The 17,390-nt window shown below is 42.7% G+C and overlaps 2 protein-coding genes across 3 annotated transcripts; both read left to right on the top strand.

The window, feature by feature from the left end:
• The first annotated feature begins 2,735 nt into the window (after positions 1-2,735).
• On the top strand, positions 2,736-5,803 carry LOC106548130 (uncharacterized). The gene is made up of 2 exons (XM_087711671.1): positions 2,736-2,796; positions 3,535-5,803. Exon 2 carries the CDS (start codon positions 4,131-4,133, stop codon positions 5,655-5,657), a length of 1,527 nt encoding a protein of 508 aa, XP_087567797.1. The 5' UTR covers positions 2,736-2,796; positions 3,535-4,130; the 3' UTR covers positions 5,658-5,803.
• Positions 5,804-11,398: 5,595 nt separating this feature from the next.
• LOC148047667 (uncharacterized) lies at positions 11,399-14,250 on the top strand. 2 transcript variants are annotated; one of them, XM_087711677.1, is made up of 2 exons: positions 11,399-11,483; positions 12,017-14,250. In XM_087711677.1, the coding sequence occupies exon 2, from the start codon at positions 12,626-12,628 to the stop codon at positions 14,075-14,077; it is 1,452 nt and encodes a 483-aa protein (XP_087567803.1). In that variant the 5' UTR covers positions 11,399-11,483; positions 12,017-12,625; the 3' UTR covers positions 14,078-14,250. The 2 variants fall into 2 exon arrangements, with proteins under 2 accessions (XP_087567803.1, XP_087567804.1); XM_087711678.1 differs by lacking the exon at positions 11,399-11,483 and adding an exon at positions 11,491-11,579.
• Positions 14,251-17,390: the final 3,140 nt, after the last annotated feature.

The raw sequence follows: 17,390 nt of genomic DNA, 5'->3' as shown, positions 1-17,390 counted from the left end.
ACGTTAAGCGTTAGCGTTAGGTTAAGGGTTAGCGTTAGGTTTAGCATTAGGTTAAGGGTTAGGTATAGGGTTAGGTTTAGGGTTAGGTTAAGGGTTAGGGTTAGGTTTGGGGGGGTTAGGTTTAGATTTACGTGTTAATTTTAAGTTTACCGCTCACAGCGTGCTGTTTTCGTCGCACTGTGATGACGTCACGTACGCGCTTTCGTCGAGCGCGCTTTTGTCTACGTCGGTTTTGTGGTGGAACCATTTGTCTTTCTGGTGGCTTACCTGCTTTCAAGCTGGCTTGTCAGTAGACCAGTTCCCCGAACCTCCGGCTAATCGGCACTCGAGCTCTCCAGCTGATCAGTTCAGATTCTCCAGCTGATCATTGGCCCACTTCACCACCTGCTGCCTCCCCACACTGTAAGTCCACATTAACCTGGCTTCCCCACTGAATGGCGAGCCCCCCCCCCCCCCAAAAGGCAACCTCGAGGCGGCCTGCTGGACACTTGCCATTTCAGGGTTTGACAGGTGGCTCCTCTCTACCATGCAGATGGTATCTGGAAGGTAAACAAAGACCACATTTAGCCCAATGCTTATATCCCCACTAACTTTTGAAGGTGCTACCGGTGGAACCGTCTCACTAACCGTGCAGCACTTACATCCTGACTCCTCACCCAGGATGCCTCCTACAGGGGATATCTCTTACATTGTACCAGATATTGCAGGACACCCCTCCCCCCCTATGTATGTCAGAATTCAGGACCCAAGCATGTATGTATGTATCTAATAAAACCTGAATACAAAAACTAATCAACCCAATATATGTATAGCAAAGTGCAAAGTTTCCACATTTAACATGTACTTGCCCTGCAAATACAGTACATGGCCTGCTTAGCAATGTTGATGGCATTTGGATGATCATTCAGTCGCAAAAAGGTGGTTCTTGTTTTTGTTCAATTTAGAAGGTAACCTGGTTTACTAATTAAGTTTGTACCTGTTGCCGTTCTTGCTGAAAACATCATCTTTCACCTTGCAAGGAATTAAACGGGGGTAGTTCACTGCAGGATTAGCAGCATGTAAATTTAATAAATTTAAACAAACAGCTGGTTCCAAATCAAGCTTCTGATGCACAGGCATCTCTCCTTATCCCAGTGCTTAGGGGAACCGCTAATAGGGATTTAACAGATTAACAGAGTTGGAAGGGACCTTGTAGGTCATCTAGTCCAACACCACACCCAGGCAGGAGACCCTACACCGTTTCTGACAGCCGGCAGTCTCTTCTTGAAATCTTCCAGTGATTATGCTCCAACAACTTCTGAAGGCAACTTTTGCTCCCACTGTCAGAAAATATCTCCTGGTTTCCAGGTTGAATCTCTCTTTGTTCAGTTTCCATCCATTATTTCTTTTCTGGCCTTCAGGTGCTTTGGAAAATAGCTCCCTCCCCCCTGTTCTGAAAATAGAACCACCATAATAAATTGCCTCCCATTTCCAGTCCCCACAGCAGATCCAGAAACATTATGGAATAGATTTGAAACCTTATGAGAGGTCTAGAAAATACATAATGGTTGTACCCCGTCTATCACAAACCCTCCAAAACTCCATGAGAATTGCAACCAATGCCGTTTGGGTGTTGGGCCCCAGCCTGAACCCAGAGTGAAAATGACCCACAGGTCTGTCTTTTGAACAACTTTTCTCCAGGTGGCAAAGTCAGAGCTGCAAGCAGAGGATGAAATGAAGTTGTAGGCTGCCAACCCATCCTTGCCCTCTTCAGCTGCACTTATAAGTGATCTTAATCTGGAGCAATGCCTTGAACTGCTCTGCCAGGAAAACCTCTCATGATTTTCTTATGCATTACAAACTGCTGTTGAAGGAATTAAGCGGGTCAGGATGCCAACTGTCCAAAAGGGGGAAATGACTCTTTCTGCACGTGTGTGTGTATTGGGGGCGAGGAATGGAACTTCTCAGGTTGTGACAGCAATTTGCTCCAGAAATTCGATTGCTTTGCAATGAGGTTATAAAAAGTAACATGTGACCACTCCATAGTGAGGGAAATCCTGGCAGTTCCAGTTGCCATTACAATTCCAGGACCCCATGGGTCATTAATTGAGGACCTCATGTGATTTTGATGTGGGAGATTGAGGGGGTGATAGCACGCGCACGCGGTAAGAAATAGGTTCGCCATCACTATCCTAGGATATTTCATTCTTCTAGGAGAGAGGTGGGTGCTAACTTCCTACACTAGGAAACTACAAGAGCTTTCCCATCTTTTATGATGCAGCACCTGGCTAATCTTGTGAAGGTAAGTAGAGTGAAACATCACTCACTTGCAAAACTATTTTTGGGGAGCTAGCATCAGGTGGATGGTGAGTTTAGGACAGGTCGGAGGAGAAGCTGGGAGCAAGTAGGGCCGTTTTGTTCACGCCACACTGTAAAAACTATTCCTGTGCTCTGTGGCAGTCGAATACGACTTGATGGCAAAGAAGGAACCACAGAATTAATGCCAGCATTTTGCAAACGCTTTCGAATGGAAATAGAACGAGAGTGTTTGTCAAGCCTTATGTCACTAGATGGCGCTCTAGAAAGAAGAAACATCGAGACTAGAAAGCAGTGAACACGGTACAGTAGTGGCATTGCTAGTCTGATGGGGTTTTTGGGGGGGGGGTAGAGGCGGAGATGGAACGATTTGAAACGATAGAGGATTGGCTTGCTAGACAGGATTTTTGAGAAGGGCGAAGAACTTCCTCTTCCGGTTCAACCACGGAAGGATGATGGCGTCGGCGTAGCCGTTTGAAGGGTTGAAACGGCAGCTGGCAGGTGAGGCGGGGGCGGGCAGGTCGGTTGAGAAGCCGGGAGCAAGTCGGGTCCTTTGTCTTCCTCCACGGCGTATCAGGCAGAGCAAGCAATGAGGCTAAAACATGCGGGCTGCTGCTGTTGCTCATATTATTTCTCTCCCCAAATATTATTATCCTTTTGCTGCATGATTTAAATTTGCTGCCCGTGATTTTCTGCTGGGAGATTTAAAACGTCTTTATTTCATATTTCTGTCTCCCTCGGTCTTCGCGTAACACCTCATTCCTTGTGATGTTGTTGACATGCTGCTTTCCTGGTAAGCGAGGAGTTTCATGGGCAAAACGGATGCTTTAAATCTTGCATAGGAGTTGGGCACCATCTCATCTGTTAGTCTCCCCACCTTTCTTAAATTAGATCAAGCAAATTCAGTGAATCCACATCTGAAACATTTTGAAGACTGAAATACACATAGTTTTTGTACATACCTAAATTTATAGGTTTGTATTTATGTATGCATATAAGTGTATCTGTATAAACCACGGTATTTTCAGGTACTTTTGTAACACTTTGCACTGATAATTTGTGATCTACCCAAACAAACAAGATAAGTACATAATTTGAAATATCATATGGATATTTGAACTTGGATTTTGCTACATTTCCATGTGACTAATAGATCATAATGAATGTTAGAGGGTAAACAAGCATTTTGATGTCTGCTTTTTCATAGTAATATATGGATTTCTCCCCTTTCTTCCATAGGTTCTGCAGCCGCTTTATAAACAATAATAAAACTAATCCATTAATATTAATCTTCTAGACAAAGAGGATGCCAAGAAGAGCAATCTGAAAAACAGACAATGAGAAGAAGCATTAAAACAAACCATTAATCAAAATCTTTTCCTCTTCTTCCAGAAAGTGTTAAAACCTTTCTCTTTCCTGAACAAATGTAGGGAGACAAAGGAGAGAATAACAGAAACTGAGTTTTCAGGTGGGAAAAAAAGGATTATGTGGAACTGAAGAAAATATTGCATGAAAAGGTAAAAATATATAATTACCAAATTCAGAAAAAGTGGAAAATAGAAAAGATCCCTTGGACAACCAAAGGCATTAATGAAGGCAGTTGAGGAAGGAAAGAGTGTCTTGAATCAAAGCACCACCAGATAAGGGATCAGAAGTATTTTTTGCCCCCTCGTGAATCCAAGAATATCAGTTTTGCTAAAACCCCACAGACTGCCTATTTTTGCAAAAATACAGATTGCAGATCACAGTTAAATTATGCATAGGAGGATCCATTCCATGGAAACCATTGCAAATACTTAGTGATCGGTAAAAGCTATACTCAGAACACGATTCCCATGGAACGGCCGATGCAGGAGGAGGAGCTCCACCAGTGCTGCCAATGTGGCAAAACATTTAGCATGAAAACCAATCTGGTGAAACACGAGGGGACTCACACTGGGGAGAATCTTTTTGAATGTTCTGATTGTGTGAAAAGTTTCACTTGGAATTCTGACCTGCTACTACAGCAGAGAACTCACATGCAAGGAAAACTGTATGAGTGTCTATTTTGTGGGAAAGGTTTCAGTTGGAATTCCCACCTTGTGGAACATCAGAGGACTCACACAGGAGAGAAACCATATGAATATCCTGATTGTGGGAAAGATTTTTCTTGGAAACCTGACCTGGTGAAACACCAGAACATTCACATCGGAGAGAAACCATATGAGTGTTCACATTGTGGAAAAGGTTTCAAGTCTAATTTTCATCTGGTGATACACCAAAGAATTCACACAGGTGAAAAACCATATAAATGTCATTGTGGGAAAGTTTTCAGTTGCAATTCTGGCCTGGGGAAACACCAGAGGACTCACACTGAAGAGAAACTATATAAATGTCATTGTGGGAAAAGTTTCAGTCAGAATTCCTACCTGGTAAAACACCAGAGGACCCACATGGGTGAGAAACCATATAAATGTCATGATTGTGGGAAGAGTTTCAGCCAGAATTCCTACATGATGAAACACCAGAGGATTCACACAGGAGAGAAACTGTATGAGTGTTCAGATTGTGGGAAAGATTTTATTTGTAATTCCAGCCTGGTGAAACATCAGATGATTCACACAGGAGAGAAACCATATAAATGTCATTGTGGGAAAAGTTTCACTCAGAATTCTGACCTGGTAAAACACCAGCGGACCCACACAGGTGAGAAACCATATAAATGTTTTGATTGTGGGAAAACTTTCAGTCAGAATTCCTACCTGGTGAAACACCAGAGGATTCACACACGAGAGAAAGTATATGAGTGTTCAGATTGTGGGAAAGGTTTCAATTGTAATTCTGATCTGGTTAAACATCAGAGGACTCACAAACGAGAGAAACTGTATGAGTGTCCAGATTGTGGGAAAGATTTCTCTTGGAAATCTGACCTGGTGAAACACCAGAGGACTCACACGGGAGAGAAACCGTATGAGTGTTCAGATTGTGGAAAAGGTTTCAAGTCTAATTCTGATCTGGTGATACACCAAAGAATTCACACAGGTGAAAAACCATATAAATGTCATTGTGGGAAAGGTTTCAGTTGCAGTTCCGGCCTGGGAAAACATCAGAGGAGTCATACAGGAGAGAAACCGTATGTGTGTCCAGATTGTGGGAAAGATTTCTCTTGGAAATCTGACCTGGTGAAACATCAGCGGATTCACACGGGGGAGAAACCGTATGAGTGTCTTGAATGTGGGAAAAGTTTTACCTTGAACTCCAGTTTGGTGATACACTGCAGGACTCACACAGGAGAGAAACCATTTGAATGTCCGGATTGTGGGAAAGATTTCCGTTATAGGACTAGCCTTATAAATCATGTAAGGTTACACATAGCGGAGTAACCATTCAAATAGCTAGATTGCACACAAAGTTCCCTTATCACACACACATTTCACCCGAAGCAACATTTGATGTGTGTAGAGAATGTTGAATTTCATTTGTTGTCTCACATTGGAAACCTAGCTGAAAAATTAAAACATTTAAATTACTTGCATGATTCTTTTTAGTGAAACTTGTCTTAATGTCAAGCATGAAAGATATGAGAGATGAGATGGAAGGGACTTTGTATGTCACCAATTTAACCCACTTCTTAAGCTGTAGACCCTATTCCAGTGGTGCCAAACTGGATTTTTTCGAGGGCTGGATCAGCATTGTAGCTCTCGATGGGGCAGGGAGCGGGGGAGAGACGGGACAGATTCATACAGCAGGCCCTATACCACTTCTGACAAATGGCAGTCAGTTTTCTTCTAGAAAGCCTCCAGTGATGAAGCAGCCACAAGCTGTTCCATTGGTTGATTGTTCTCATTGTAGAAAATATATCCTTGTTTCTACTTTGAATCTTCCCCTGATCAGTTTCCATCTATTGTTCCGTGTTTGGCCTTTGGGTGCTTTGGAAAACAGGTTGCTCCCTCCCCCACTCTGTGGCAGCCCCTCAGCTATTGGAAGACTATCATATCACCGCTGGTCCTTCTCTTCACTAACCTAGCCATGCCCAGTTTTTGCAACTGTTCTTCATATGCTTTAGCTTGCAGGCCTCTAATCTGATCTGAGTTTCCTTTCTCTGGCCCAGGTCGGTAAGTTCACTTTTACAGAAATGAGGGGAACTGTTTTGCTGGGCAAGAGAAAGCCAGTGTGGATCTATAGAAAGTACAGTGTATCACAGAAGTGAGTTCACCCCCTCACATTTTGTAAATATTTAAGTATATCTTTGCCTGTGACAACACTGAAAAAATGGCACCTAGCTACAATGTAAAGTAGTGAGTACTTTACAGTGTAAATGTGCTGTCCCCTCAAAATAACACAATACACAGCCATTAATGTCTAAACTGCTGGCAACAAAAGTGAGTACACCCCTAAGTGATAATGTCCAAATCTGACATCCGAAGCATCCACAAAAGGGGGATGTAAACATGTATGTACAGTATGTATGTACTTAGTAGGAAAATGTATATGGCAGGCCGTCATATGTCTCCACATGGTTTACAGCAATACAACCTTAATACAGAAACCAATAAGCCCCAAATATAGGAAATGGCAAAATGCAAAGCCTCCACATTTAAAATGTACTTGCCCTGCAAGTTCAGGGCACTTCTAGCAAGGTTGGTGGCAATTTGATGGTCTGGGAATCCCAAAAAGGTAATTATTGCTTTTATTCAATTTAGAAGTGAACCAGCCCCCTGGCCTTACTAATTAGGTTCGTGCCTGTTGTCATTCTTGCTCAAAACTGGTTATCTTTCTCCTTGCAAGGAGTTAAACTGGAGAAGTTCACCTCAGGATTAGCAGCATCTGAATTTAATAAATATAAATACACATCAAGCTTTGGATGTGCAGACCTCTCTTATCCAGGGCTTAGCTAGATCTTCCTTCCTTTTAGAAGACTTGGAAGATAAAAGCCTGCCAATACACGGGGAAGTGTGTTTCATAAGGAATATTTGCAATGAAAAGGAGTGACTTCCTAGCTCCTATCCAAGAGCAATATTTAAGGGAAGAGGCTAGGACCCTGCCCATCCTAGCTGACTTGTAGAACAGATGGGTTCAAAAATAATAATGTACTACTGTAATTATCTTGATATATAGTTATATTATCAATGTTCTTGTAATGAATATAACAACACATATGTGGACTATGAACTCTCAAATAATTGTACCCAGTTCACACACAGTTTGATGGAGGTGAAAAGTAGTATCAATAAAACACACAGACAATAATAATAATAATAATAAAAGTGGGACAATAATGACAGGTAGCCTGTTAGCTCAAAGGTTAGAATGCGGTATCGGCAGCTAACTGCCCACAGCCTGGAATTTGTGATGGAGCTTGAGGTTGACTCAGATTTTCATCTTTCTGAGATCGGTAAAATGAGGACCCAGGTTATTGGGGACAATACGCTGACACTAAACCAAGAGTAGTGTAAAATATAGTGGGGTGGTATGTATTTCTTAAGTGCTCTTGCTGTAATAAAGAAATTGCTTTAAAGGTGATGCCTTTGAATTGCACCTGTAAAGGAATGAATCCACTGCAGCTCGTACCACAAAGATGTTACAAGGGCAACCTAGGGGCCTGCCTTACTGTGTGCGCTGCTGCGTTCTGCACCTGTTGACGTTTCTGGTTGATCCAGTGCAGTGACTAAAGAAGTGGTGACCAAGTCATGAGTGGCCCGTGTGCAAGGCCTTCCTGGTCCAGGAAAGGGCACAAGTGGCGCACCAGATGAATCTGCGCAAATCCTCTCCCGCAGCCATGATCTTCTCAAGTAGGAGCTGTCAATCTAAAAGGACACTGTGCGCTGGCTCTGTTGACAAAGGAGGTCACATGAACCGAGGAAAAACAACACCTTTCACAGCTTTTATGATCCAGCACCTGGCTAATCTTGTGAAGCTAAGTAGGGTGAACCATCACTCTTCAAGCTTCCCTCAGTTGTCAAGGTAGCTTGGGGAAGTTACCATCAGGTGGATGGTGAGTTTAGGGCAGGTCCGTTGGAGAAGCCAGGATCAAATAGGTGTGTTTAGTTCCCTCCACGGTGTAAAAGCAAGAGAATCAACTATTAGATGGAAAGTTTTTGGCTGCTACATTATTTATTTATTAATTATTTATTTATTTATTTATTTATTTATTAAATATATTTATATGCCGCCTAATCCCGAAGGATTCCGGACGGCTTACAAAAAATATAAGAAAAACACATAACGATAAAAAAAACAATTTAAAAACAACAAACACCCTCATACATTCATTCTAGTCAGGGCTGGACCTCAACAATGAGGTCAACAGCCCCAGGCCTGCCGGAACAGCCAAGTTTTTACAGCTTTCCTGAAGGCCATGAGAGTGGGTATGGTCCGGATTTCTGGGGGGAGCTGGTTCCAGAGAGTCGGAGCAGCCACAGAGAAGGCTCTCCTCCGAGGGCCCGCCAGCTGACACTGTTTGGCTGACGGCATCTGAAGGAGGCCCAATCTGTGGGATCTTACTGGCCGCTGGGAGGTATGTGGCAGTAGGCGGTCTCGAAGGTATCCTGGCCCTAAGCCATGTAGGGCTTTAAAGGTAATAACCAACACCTTGAATTGAGTCTGGAGACCAATTGGTTGCCAGTGCAGCTCATGGAGGACAGGTGTAACGTGGGTGTACCTCGGCACCCCAATATCACCCGCGCGGCCGCATTCTGAACTAACTGCAGTCTCCGAACGCTTTTCAAGGGTGAGGAGGGCGAAAAATGGCTTTAAAAAAGGGTGAACTCAGCTGGCCAGCGCCTCGCGAGCCCTGACAAATAGCTCCACGTGCCACAGGTTCGCCATCACTAGAATAGAGGAAATGTTACGTAAAGACATGCGTAGTAAGCCACCGTGGTCTCGAATACCTATGAGCTCACCTAATTAGCAGAACCAGATGTGGGAAGAGAGGAAAGGTTACGTACAGACATGCGCATTAGACAGCCATGATCTCAGTGACAGATTACCTCAACTGTTTATTAGAACCAGGTAGTAGGGAGATATGTGAAGCCTCTACTCTGGCTAGGATGAACTTAGATATTGACAAGTAAAATGTATCAATAAGATGCTGTTGCTACCCCTGCTTTTGCCTTGCTTGTTAAAACTGTATAAAAGCCAAATAAACTTTGCGTAAGGCAGGCAGACATTTTGGACACCACTGCTGTGATGGATTTCTGAAACCCACAGTAAGTGAGGACTCTTTCAATTGTGATGTCAACCAGAGAGGTTGTGGACAGTATTTACTGCCTTTATTTGCAGCCGAGGACGTCCATGGGCAAAACTGTTGGTTCAAATCTAGCTGAGGCTTTAGGAATCATTTTGTCAGTTGAAGCCCACATCTCTAAAATTAGCATGGAAGGTTGGACTGTAACAATTCTGGGTCATTTTTCAGGCTAAGATACAAATTTATTTTCTACATATAGACAGATTTGTAAGGTGTGTGCATTTGTATTTGTCTTATGTGCACCTGTATAATCTTATAATCTTAACATTTCGATATACCATGGATGTAGTACATCTACACATTCCTTGTAAAATGCGACATTTTTTAGATGTAAAAAAAAATTGAGACTAATATAAATCAGCTAGGAAATTTTTTTCCACCATTCATATAATGTTCAAGGTGTACAATTCAATTAAAAAACAAACTAAAATCTTTTACCGGGAAAAAAATAACAATCATAAAATTAAAGCAACATGGTTTCACAAAGATGGACACCCTTAAAAGCGAATACTTTCTAGAAGCACGTTTTGATTTTTATCACAGCATTGCAGGACAGGAATCTTTAGACCTGCTTTCTGCCAACTGGCTTCCTCCACGTGTTTCGCTCAAGATGCTTGGGAATAAATGAGGCTGAAAGGTAATGTAGGAAGTTAGCACTCACCCCTCTCCTAGAAAAATGAAATATTTTAGGAAATATTAAAAGGGCAGAATATTTCCCCTAAAAGGGAGGTATAAACTCACCCTCCCACCTTTGTCAATGGGCCATTAATCCCTGGCCCAGTCTATTACACATAACAAAGATCTACCTCCTTCAGACAGAGCCATAATAGGAATCCCAAAGCCCTCTCATTACATCATCACACAACAAGAGTCAACTAAGCTTGGGACTCAGGACAGCCTACAGAATTGCCCCTGCATGGTCCCATGGGAGTCTGACAACCAATCAGAAAGCTCAGAGAGGGTATAAAACCCAGGCACTCTCAGCATTTCTTCCCTTTTTTCCCCTTCGCTCAAGATCTTCAAGGTATGTGATCTTGTTCATCAATAAACCGTCTTTCCATGAATCCAGCGTCTCCCCCACATCCCTTGGAACTGAACCCAGAAGGATATTTCTTCCAACAGTAATAAAGCTGGGAATTGCTGCTCTGAGTAATTCTGCCTTCTAGGAGGATTATAATAATACAGACAAGAATATTACATCTATCCCCTATCTAGAGGGGGTTCAGAGGCAATGCCAGTGAACGCTTTCTGGTTGCTTCCCTGTTCTATTCTTCTGTTAATAGGATGCAGCTGACATTTAGATTCACACAGAAAAGACAATGTCATGAACTTTAAGGGTGCAGCACTTGGCTAAGCCTGTGAACCAAAGTAGGATCAACTCTTACAGTTTCAATCATTTGCAGAGGCAGATTTCGAGGAGTTATCTTGCCCCCCCCCCCCGACAAGAAACTGGGAGATGCACTTTCTGGTTGACTGTTTCTATCTCATTTCGCCACTATGACCCTTTCCTTTGGTTTAGTTGCAACAAGCGGGACAGTGAGACCTAAACGAAAAGGTTTAGGATATATTATCATGGACGAAAGCTATTCATGTGTTCGGCGGGGGTCGAATACGACTTGATGGCACAGAAGGAATCAATGAAAACATTTTGCAAATACTTTACAGTAGAAATAAAAACGAGCGTGTTTTTCAGTCTTAGGTCACTAGATGGCGCTCTGCCGACGAATTACACTACTGCCTGGAAAGCCGTGAATACAGCACAGTTAGTGGCATTGTTAGTCTACTGGAGGAATAGAAAGTGGAATGAACAGATTGAAACGATAGAGGATTGGATTGATAGAGGGGATGTGGAGGAGAGGAGGTGAAGAGCAGAGAAATCACCTCTTCCGGTTCAGACACGGGAGTGTTTTGGTGACGGCGGATCTTCTTGTGCCGGTTGGAGGGTCGAACCGGCTCCCGGGAGGTGAGTGGAGGGAAGGTCGGAGGAGAAGCCGGGAGAAAGTCGGGCCCTTTGGGTTCCTCCACCGCGTAGATGCAGAGGAAGCAACGAGTGTGAAACGTGGCAGCGGCTGCTTCATATTTTTTTCTCTGCCAAATATTGTTATCCTTTTGTTGTATGATTTAAAATTGCTGCCTGTGATTTTCTGCTGAGAGATTTTAAAAGTCTTTATTTCATATTTCTGTCTCCTTCGGTCTTCGTGTAACACTATATTCCCTGTGACGTTGTTTTCAACATCCATAAATTTATAGATGTGTATTTATGTGCATAGACGTGTATCTGTATAAACCTCAATATTTTATGTATTTTTATAACACTTTGGAATGATAGTCATTTGTGATCTACCCAAGCCAACAAGACAATTTCATGATTTGAAATGTGGATATTTGAACTTGGATTTTGCTACTCTTCTACATCCCAAATAAATCATAATGAATATTAAAGATTAAACTAGTATTTTGATAGTAATATATGAATTTCTTTTGCTTTTCTCCCAGGTTCTTCAGCCATTTTATAAGCAATAATGAAACTAATCCATTAATAGGAATCTTACAAATTGGATGTTAAGAAGAGCTCTTTGGACAACCGAGATTGAGAAGCAGCATTAGAATGCAAAACAAACCATCAATCAAAATCTTTCCCACTTCTTCCAGAAACTGTTAAAACTCTTCTCTTTTCTCAGCAAACAGAGGGGGACAAGGGAAAGAATAATGGAAACTGAGCTTTCAGGTGGAAAAAAAAAAGGATTATGTGGCACTCATGAAAATATTGCATGAAAAAGTAAAACCAAATTCAGAAAATGTGGGAAATAGCTGGACATCAGTGGAAAGGAAATGGTCACTTGGACAGCCATAGGCATTAATGAAAGCCATTGAGGAAGGAAAGAGTGTCCTGAATCAAAGTACCACCAAATAAGGGATCAGAAGTATTTTTGGCCCCCTCATGAATCCAGAATATCAGTGTTGGAAAAAGCCCACAGACTGCCTATTGTACGTAAAACACATTAGGTAAAGCTCATTATGCACAAGAGGATCCGTCCCTCAAAAACCCATACCAATGCTTGGAGTGTGATAAAAGCTTTATTCAGAATAGGACTCCCATAACTCATGGAACAGCCGATGCAGGAGGAGCAGCTCTACCAGTGTGCCCAATGTGGCAAAACGTTTAACAGGCGCACCAGTCTGGTGACACACAAGAGGACTCACATTGCACAGAAACGCTTTGAATGTCTTGATTGTGTGAAAAGCTTCACTCGGAATTCTGACCTGGTGAGACACCAGAGAACTCACACGGGAGAGAAACCGTATGTGTGTTTGTATTGTGGGAAAAGTTTCAGTCAGAATTCTAACCTGGTAATACACCAGAGAACTCACACAGGAGAGAAACCATTTGAGTGTCTGTATTGTGGGAAAAGTTTCAGTCAGAATTCCTCCCTTGTGATGCACCAGAGTATTCACACGGGAGAGAAACCGTATCAGCCTTCAGATTGTGGAAATGGTTTCAATTGCAATTCTGATCCGGTGATCCACCAAAGGATTCCCACAGATGAAAAACCATATGAGTGTCTGCAGTGCGGAAAAAGTTTCATTCAAAATTCCAACCTTGTGCGACATCAGAGGACTCACACAGGAGAGAAACCATTTATGTGTCAAGATTGTGGGAAAGGTTTCAGTTGTAATTCTTTTCTCGTCAAACATCAGAGGACTCACACAGGAGAGAGACCATATAAGTGTCCTGATTGTGGGAAAGATTTCTCTCGGAAATCTAGCCTGGTAAAACACCAAAGATCTCACACAGGAGAGAAACCATATGAGTGTCTGTTTTGTGGGAAATGTTTCAGTTGGAATTCTCTCCTGGTAGAACATCAGAGGACTCACACAGGAGAGAAACCATTTGAATGTCCTGATTGTGGTAAAGATTTCTCTCGGAAATCTGAGCTGGTGAAACATCAGAGGACACACACGGAAGAGAAACCGTATGAGTGTTCAGAATGTGGAAAAGGTTTCAGATGTAATTCTGATCTGGTGATACACCAAAGGATTCACACAGGTGAAAAACCATATACATGTGTGCAGTGTGGGAAAAGTTTCATTCAAAATGCCCTCCTTGTACGACATCAGAGGACTCACACAGGTGAGAAACCATATAAGTGCCCAGACTGTGGGAAATGTTTCAGTCAGAATTCTGACATGGTGATACACCATAGGACTCACACGCAAGAGAAACCATATGAGTGTCCAGCTTGTGGGAAAGGTTTCAGTTGCAGTTCCAGCCTGGTGAAACATCAGAGGACTCACACAGGAGAGAAACCATATAAATGTCATTGTGGGAAAAGTTTCAGTCAGAATTCCAACCTGGTGATGCACCAGAAAACTCATACAGGAGAAAAAACGTATCTGTGTCCAAATTGTGGGAAAATGTTCAATCGGAACTCCGACTTGGTGAAACACTGGAGGACTCACACAGGGGAGAAACCATATGAGTGTCCAGATTGCGGGAAAGATTTCAGTACGAGCTCTAGCCTTCTAAACCATGTAAGGTTACACATAGGGGAGTAACCGTTCAAATGGTCAAATTGCTGACAGTGTTTCACACAATTTTCCTCCCTCGTCATACAAAAGAAATTCCAAGAGAGGCAAAATTTGAAGTGTGTACAGGAATCTTTAATTTGGCTTTTTTCTTGACTTTCATTGATAACCCAGCTGAATAATTAAACATTTAATTACTTGCATGGTTCTTTTTAATGAAATTTGTCTTAGTGTAAAACAAATGAGTAAAGTAGGCTACAGATAAAGAGTTAAGAATTATGAATTAGAATAAGAATTATGAGAATAGAACGGAATTATGAATAGAATAGGAATAGGAATAAAATAGAATATACTTTGTATGTAATCTAATCCAATCCCCTACTCATGCAGTAGATCCTATACCAGGGGTCTGCAACCTTAAACACTCAAAGAGCCATTTGGACCTATTTCCCACAGAAAAGAAAAGGGAGCCACAAAACCTGGGTGGGCAACACCACTCCCATCCAGTCACATGACACGCACCCCCCAAAAAAAAACCATGTCTACCCAGGTTTCATGACTTGTTGTTTTCTTTGAGTAGTGGGTCTCTCTTTCTCTCCTCCCTTTCATTTCTGTTTTTCTCTTTTTCCTCTCCTTTCCCTCTCTTTTTCTTTCTGTCTCATTGAATATGATAGCAAATCCAAATTAATTGTGGGAAATTGATTTTCTGTAATCTTTTCATAGTGAACTCTAAAATGATAGAAGCTGGCAAGATTGTACTAACAGCAATATCATATATTTATAAATTATAAATAATCTTATTTTCATATGCAAAAATTTCAGACTTGCTTCCAATTCATGCTTTCTGGCAAATTGCAGTTTTTTGGCAAGAGATCTACCTTGCCATAGATTTTGTCATAGTTCTGAGAGAGCTCTTTCTTTCCTTTCTCCCTTCTCTCTCATTTGTTTCTCATTTCCGTCTCACCCCCTTTTCTTTCTCTCTCTTTTCCCTCTCTCATTCTCTCCCTCCATCATTTTCTCATTTCTCTTTTTCTCCCCTTTTCTCTTATCTCTTTCTTGCCCACGCACAAGCGGGATACCTTCCTGGGTCAGATCACTGTCCAGTGAGGTGAGTAGCCGCCTGCGTTGTGCATCGCAGGAGAGCCACACTGCGCAGGAGAGCTGGAGTTCTTCCCTCCCTGCATCCAGCGATGGCGACTGCTGCTCCCCCACATTTCCCTTCTTCCTGAGCTGACACAAAGGGGACTGCGGCTGGTGCTGAGCTGCCCACAAAGGATGCAAAAAGCAAATAACATGCATTTGTCCTGCAAGTACAGGGCACTTCTAGCAAGGTTGATGGCAATTTGATGGTCTGGGAATCCCCAAAAGGTGATTCTTGCTTTTGTTCAATTTAGACGTTAACCTGGCTTTACTAATTATGTTACTGCCTGTTCTCATTTTTGCTTAAAACTGGTTACCTTTCTCTTCGCAAGGAGTTAAACTGGAGAGGTTCACTGCAGGATTAGCAACATCAAACACCTGGTTTCAAATCAAGCTTCTGAAGTGCGGGCATCTTTTCTTATCTCAGTGCTTAAGGGGAAGAGCTAGATCTTTTTTTACGGAAGACCAGGAGAATTTGGTCTGCCAAAGTTCAGGGGGAAGAATGTTTCATAAGGCCGGGTCTGCAGCAGAAAAGACTCACTTAGCAGCTCCTATCCAATAGCAATATTTAAGGGAAGGGGCTAGGAGCATGGCCACCCTATCTGATCTGATAGAACAGATAGATGCAAATATAATGAAGGTGGGACAATAATGACAGGTGCCTGGTTGGCTCAGTTGTTAGAATCCAGTATTGCTGGCTGACTCTTTCCACAGGAAGGCCGTTGGACTAGAAGACCTCCAAGGTCCCTTTCAACTCTGCTATTGTATTATTGTAAGTTCATGACCGGCATCTTCAGTAGGTACTTGTAGAGAAATGAATCCAATCCAGCTTGCACAACAAAGGTGTTACATGGGCCATCTAGGGACTCCCCATTACTGTGTGTGCAGCTGCATTCTGGAGCAGTTGAAATTTCTGAGTGGTCCAGTGCAGTGATCCAAAAAAGGCATGAGTGACCACTGTGCCAGTCCTCCCTGGTGCAGGAAAGGGCACAATGGGTGCAATAGATAAATCTGTGCAAAGCCCAGGCCCCAGCCGTGATCTTCTCAAGCAGGAGCTATGAGTCAAGGAGGACTCAAAGATTGTGCACCAGGTCAGTCACCAAAGGGGATCATTTGTCCCCAGAACACTGCATCTGTCACAAATATGAGTCAGTTGCCAAGTGTATGAATTTTGATCACGTGACAATGGCAATGCTGTAATGGTTTGGGGGAAATGGTCATAAGTCACTTTTTCAAGTGCTATTGTAACTTCAAATGGTTGCTACATTAAATTTTATGGTTCACCGACAAAAGGGCGAAGGACAAAACCGCGCCCGACTAAACCGCGTCGCTCACGTCATCAACAGGGCGACAACAGCACGGAGACAGAAGCACGCTGTAAACCCTAAACCTAAACTTAACACCTAAACCTAAACCTAACCCCCCTAAACCTAATCCTAAACCTAACCCTTAACCTAACCCTAAACCTAACTCTAACCCTTAACCTAAACCTAAACCTAAACCTAAACCTAACCCTTAACCTAACCCTAAACCTAACCCTTACCTTAAGTTGAATCGGCTTTCTTTCAACGCGCTATTTAAAGCGCCCTTCTTTCTCCGCGCTGGCTGTTCTCGCCGCATTGATGACGTCAGCGACGCGGTTTAGTCGGACGCGGTTTTGTCATTCGCCCTTTTGACGGGTCACGAAATTTTATATCTCCCGGACCACCCCTACATAACTGGGTATCATTGGATGGATAGCCGCCTCTAGCTATTTCATGTAGATGTTAAAAGGTAGCAGGGAAAGGCTTGAGCCCCCAGGCACCCCAAATTTCAGAGGCCAAGACTAGCCCCTCTTCTACCCACACCGATTGAAAGTAGAAATAGAACCACTGTAATAAAGTGCCTCCTATTTCCAGTCCTCGTAGCCGATTCCGAAGGATATCTTGATTGATGATGATGTTGAAATCTGATCAGAGATATAAGAAGGACATAATGATTGTACCTGTCTATCTCAAACCCTCCAAAAGTCTATGAGAATTGCAACCAATGCCTGATGTGTCCTGCCTGAACCCAGATGGAGGTGTCTTTCTCCTGCACAGCCTTTTCTCTGGGTGGCAAAGTCAGAGCTGCAAGCAGATGGTGAGTTCAAATCCCAGGCTGCCAACCTTTCCTTGCCCTCTTCCAACTGAACTTATAAGTGATCTTAATCTGCAGCAATGCC

This window comes from Thamnophis sirtalis, unplaced genomic scaffold, assembly GCF_051295495.1.
Source record: "Thamnophis sirtalis isolate CommonGarterSnake01/CBP01778 unplaced genomic scaffold, rThaSir2_p1.2 scaffold_3, whole genome shotgun sequence".
Taxonomy (NCBI): domain Eukaryota; kingdom Metazoa; phylum Chordata; class Lepidosauria; order Squamata; family Natricidae; genus Thamnophis; species Thamnophis sirtalis.
This window is presented reverse-complemented; position numbering and strand designations above follow the sequence as displayed.

Excerpts from the sequence above, each read along its gene's own strand:
- LOC106548130 (XM_087711671.1), top strand. The coding sequence starts at position 4,131 with ATGGAACGGCCGATGCAGGAGGAGGAGCTCCACCAGTGCTGCCAATGT.
- LOC148047667 (XM_087711677.1), top strand. The coding sequence starts at position 12,626 with ATGGAACAGCCGATGCAGGAGGAGCAGCTCTACCAGTGTGCCCAATGT.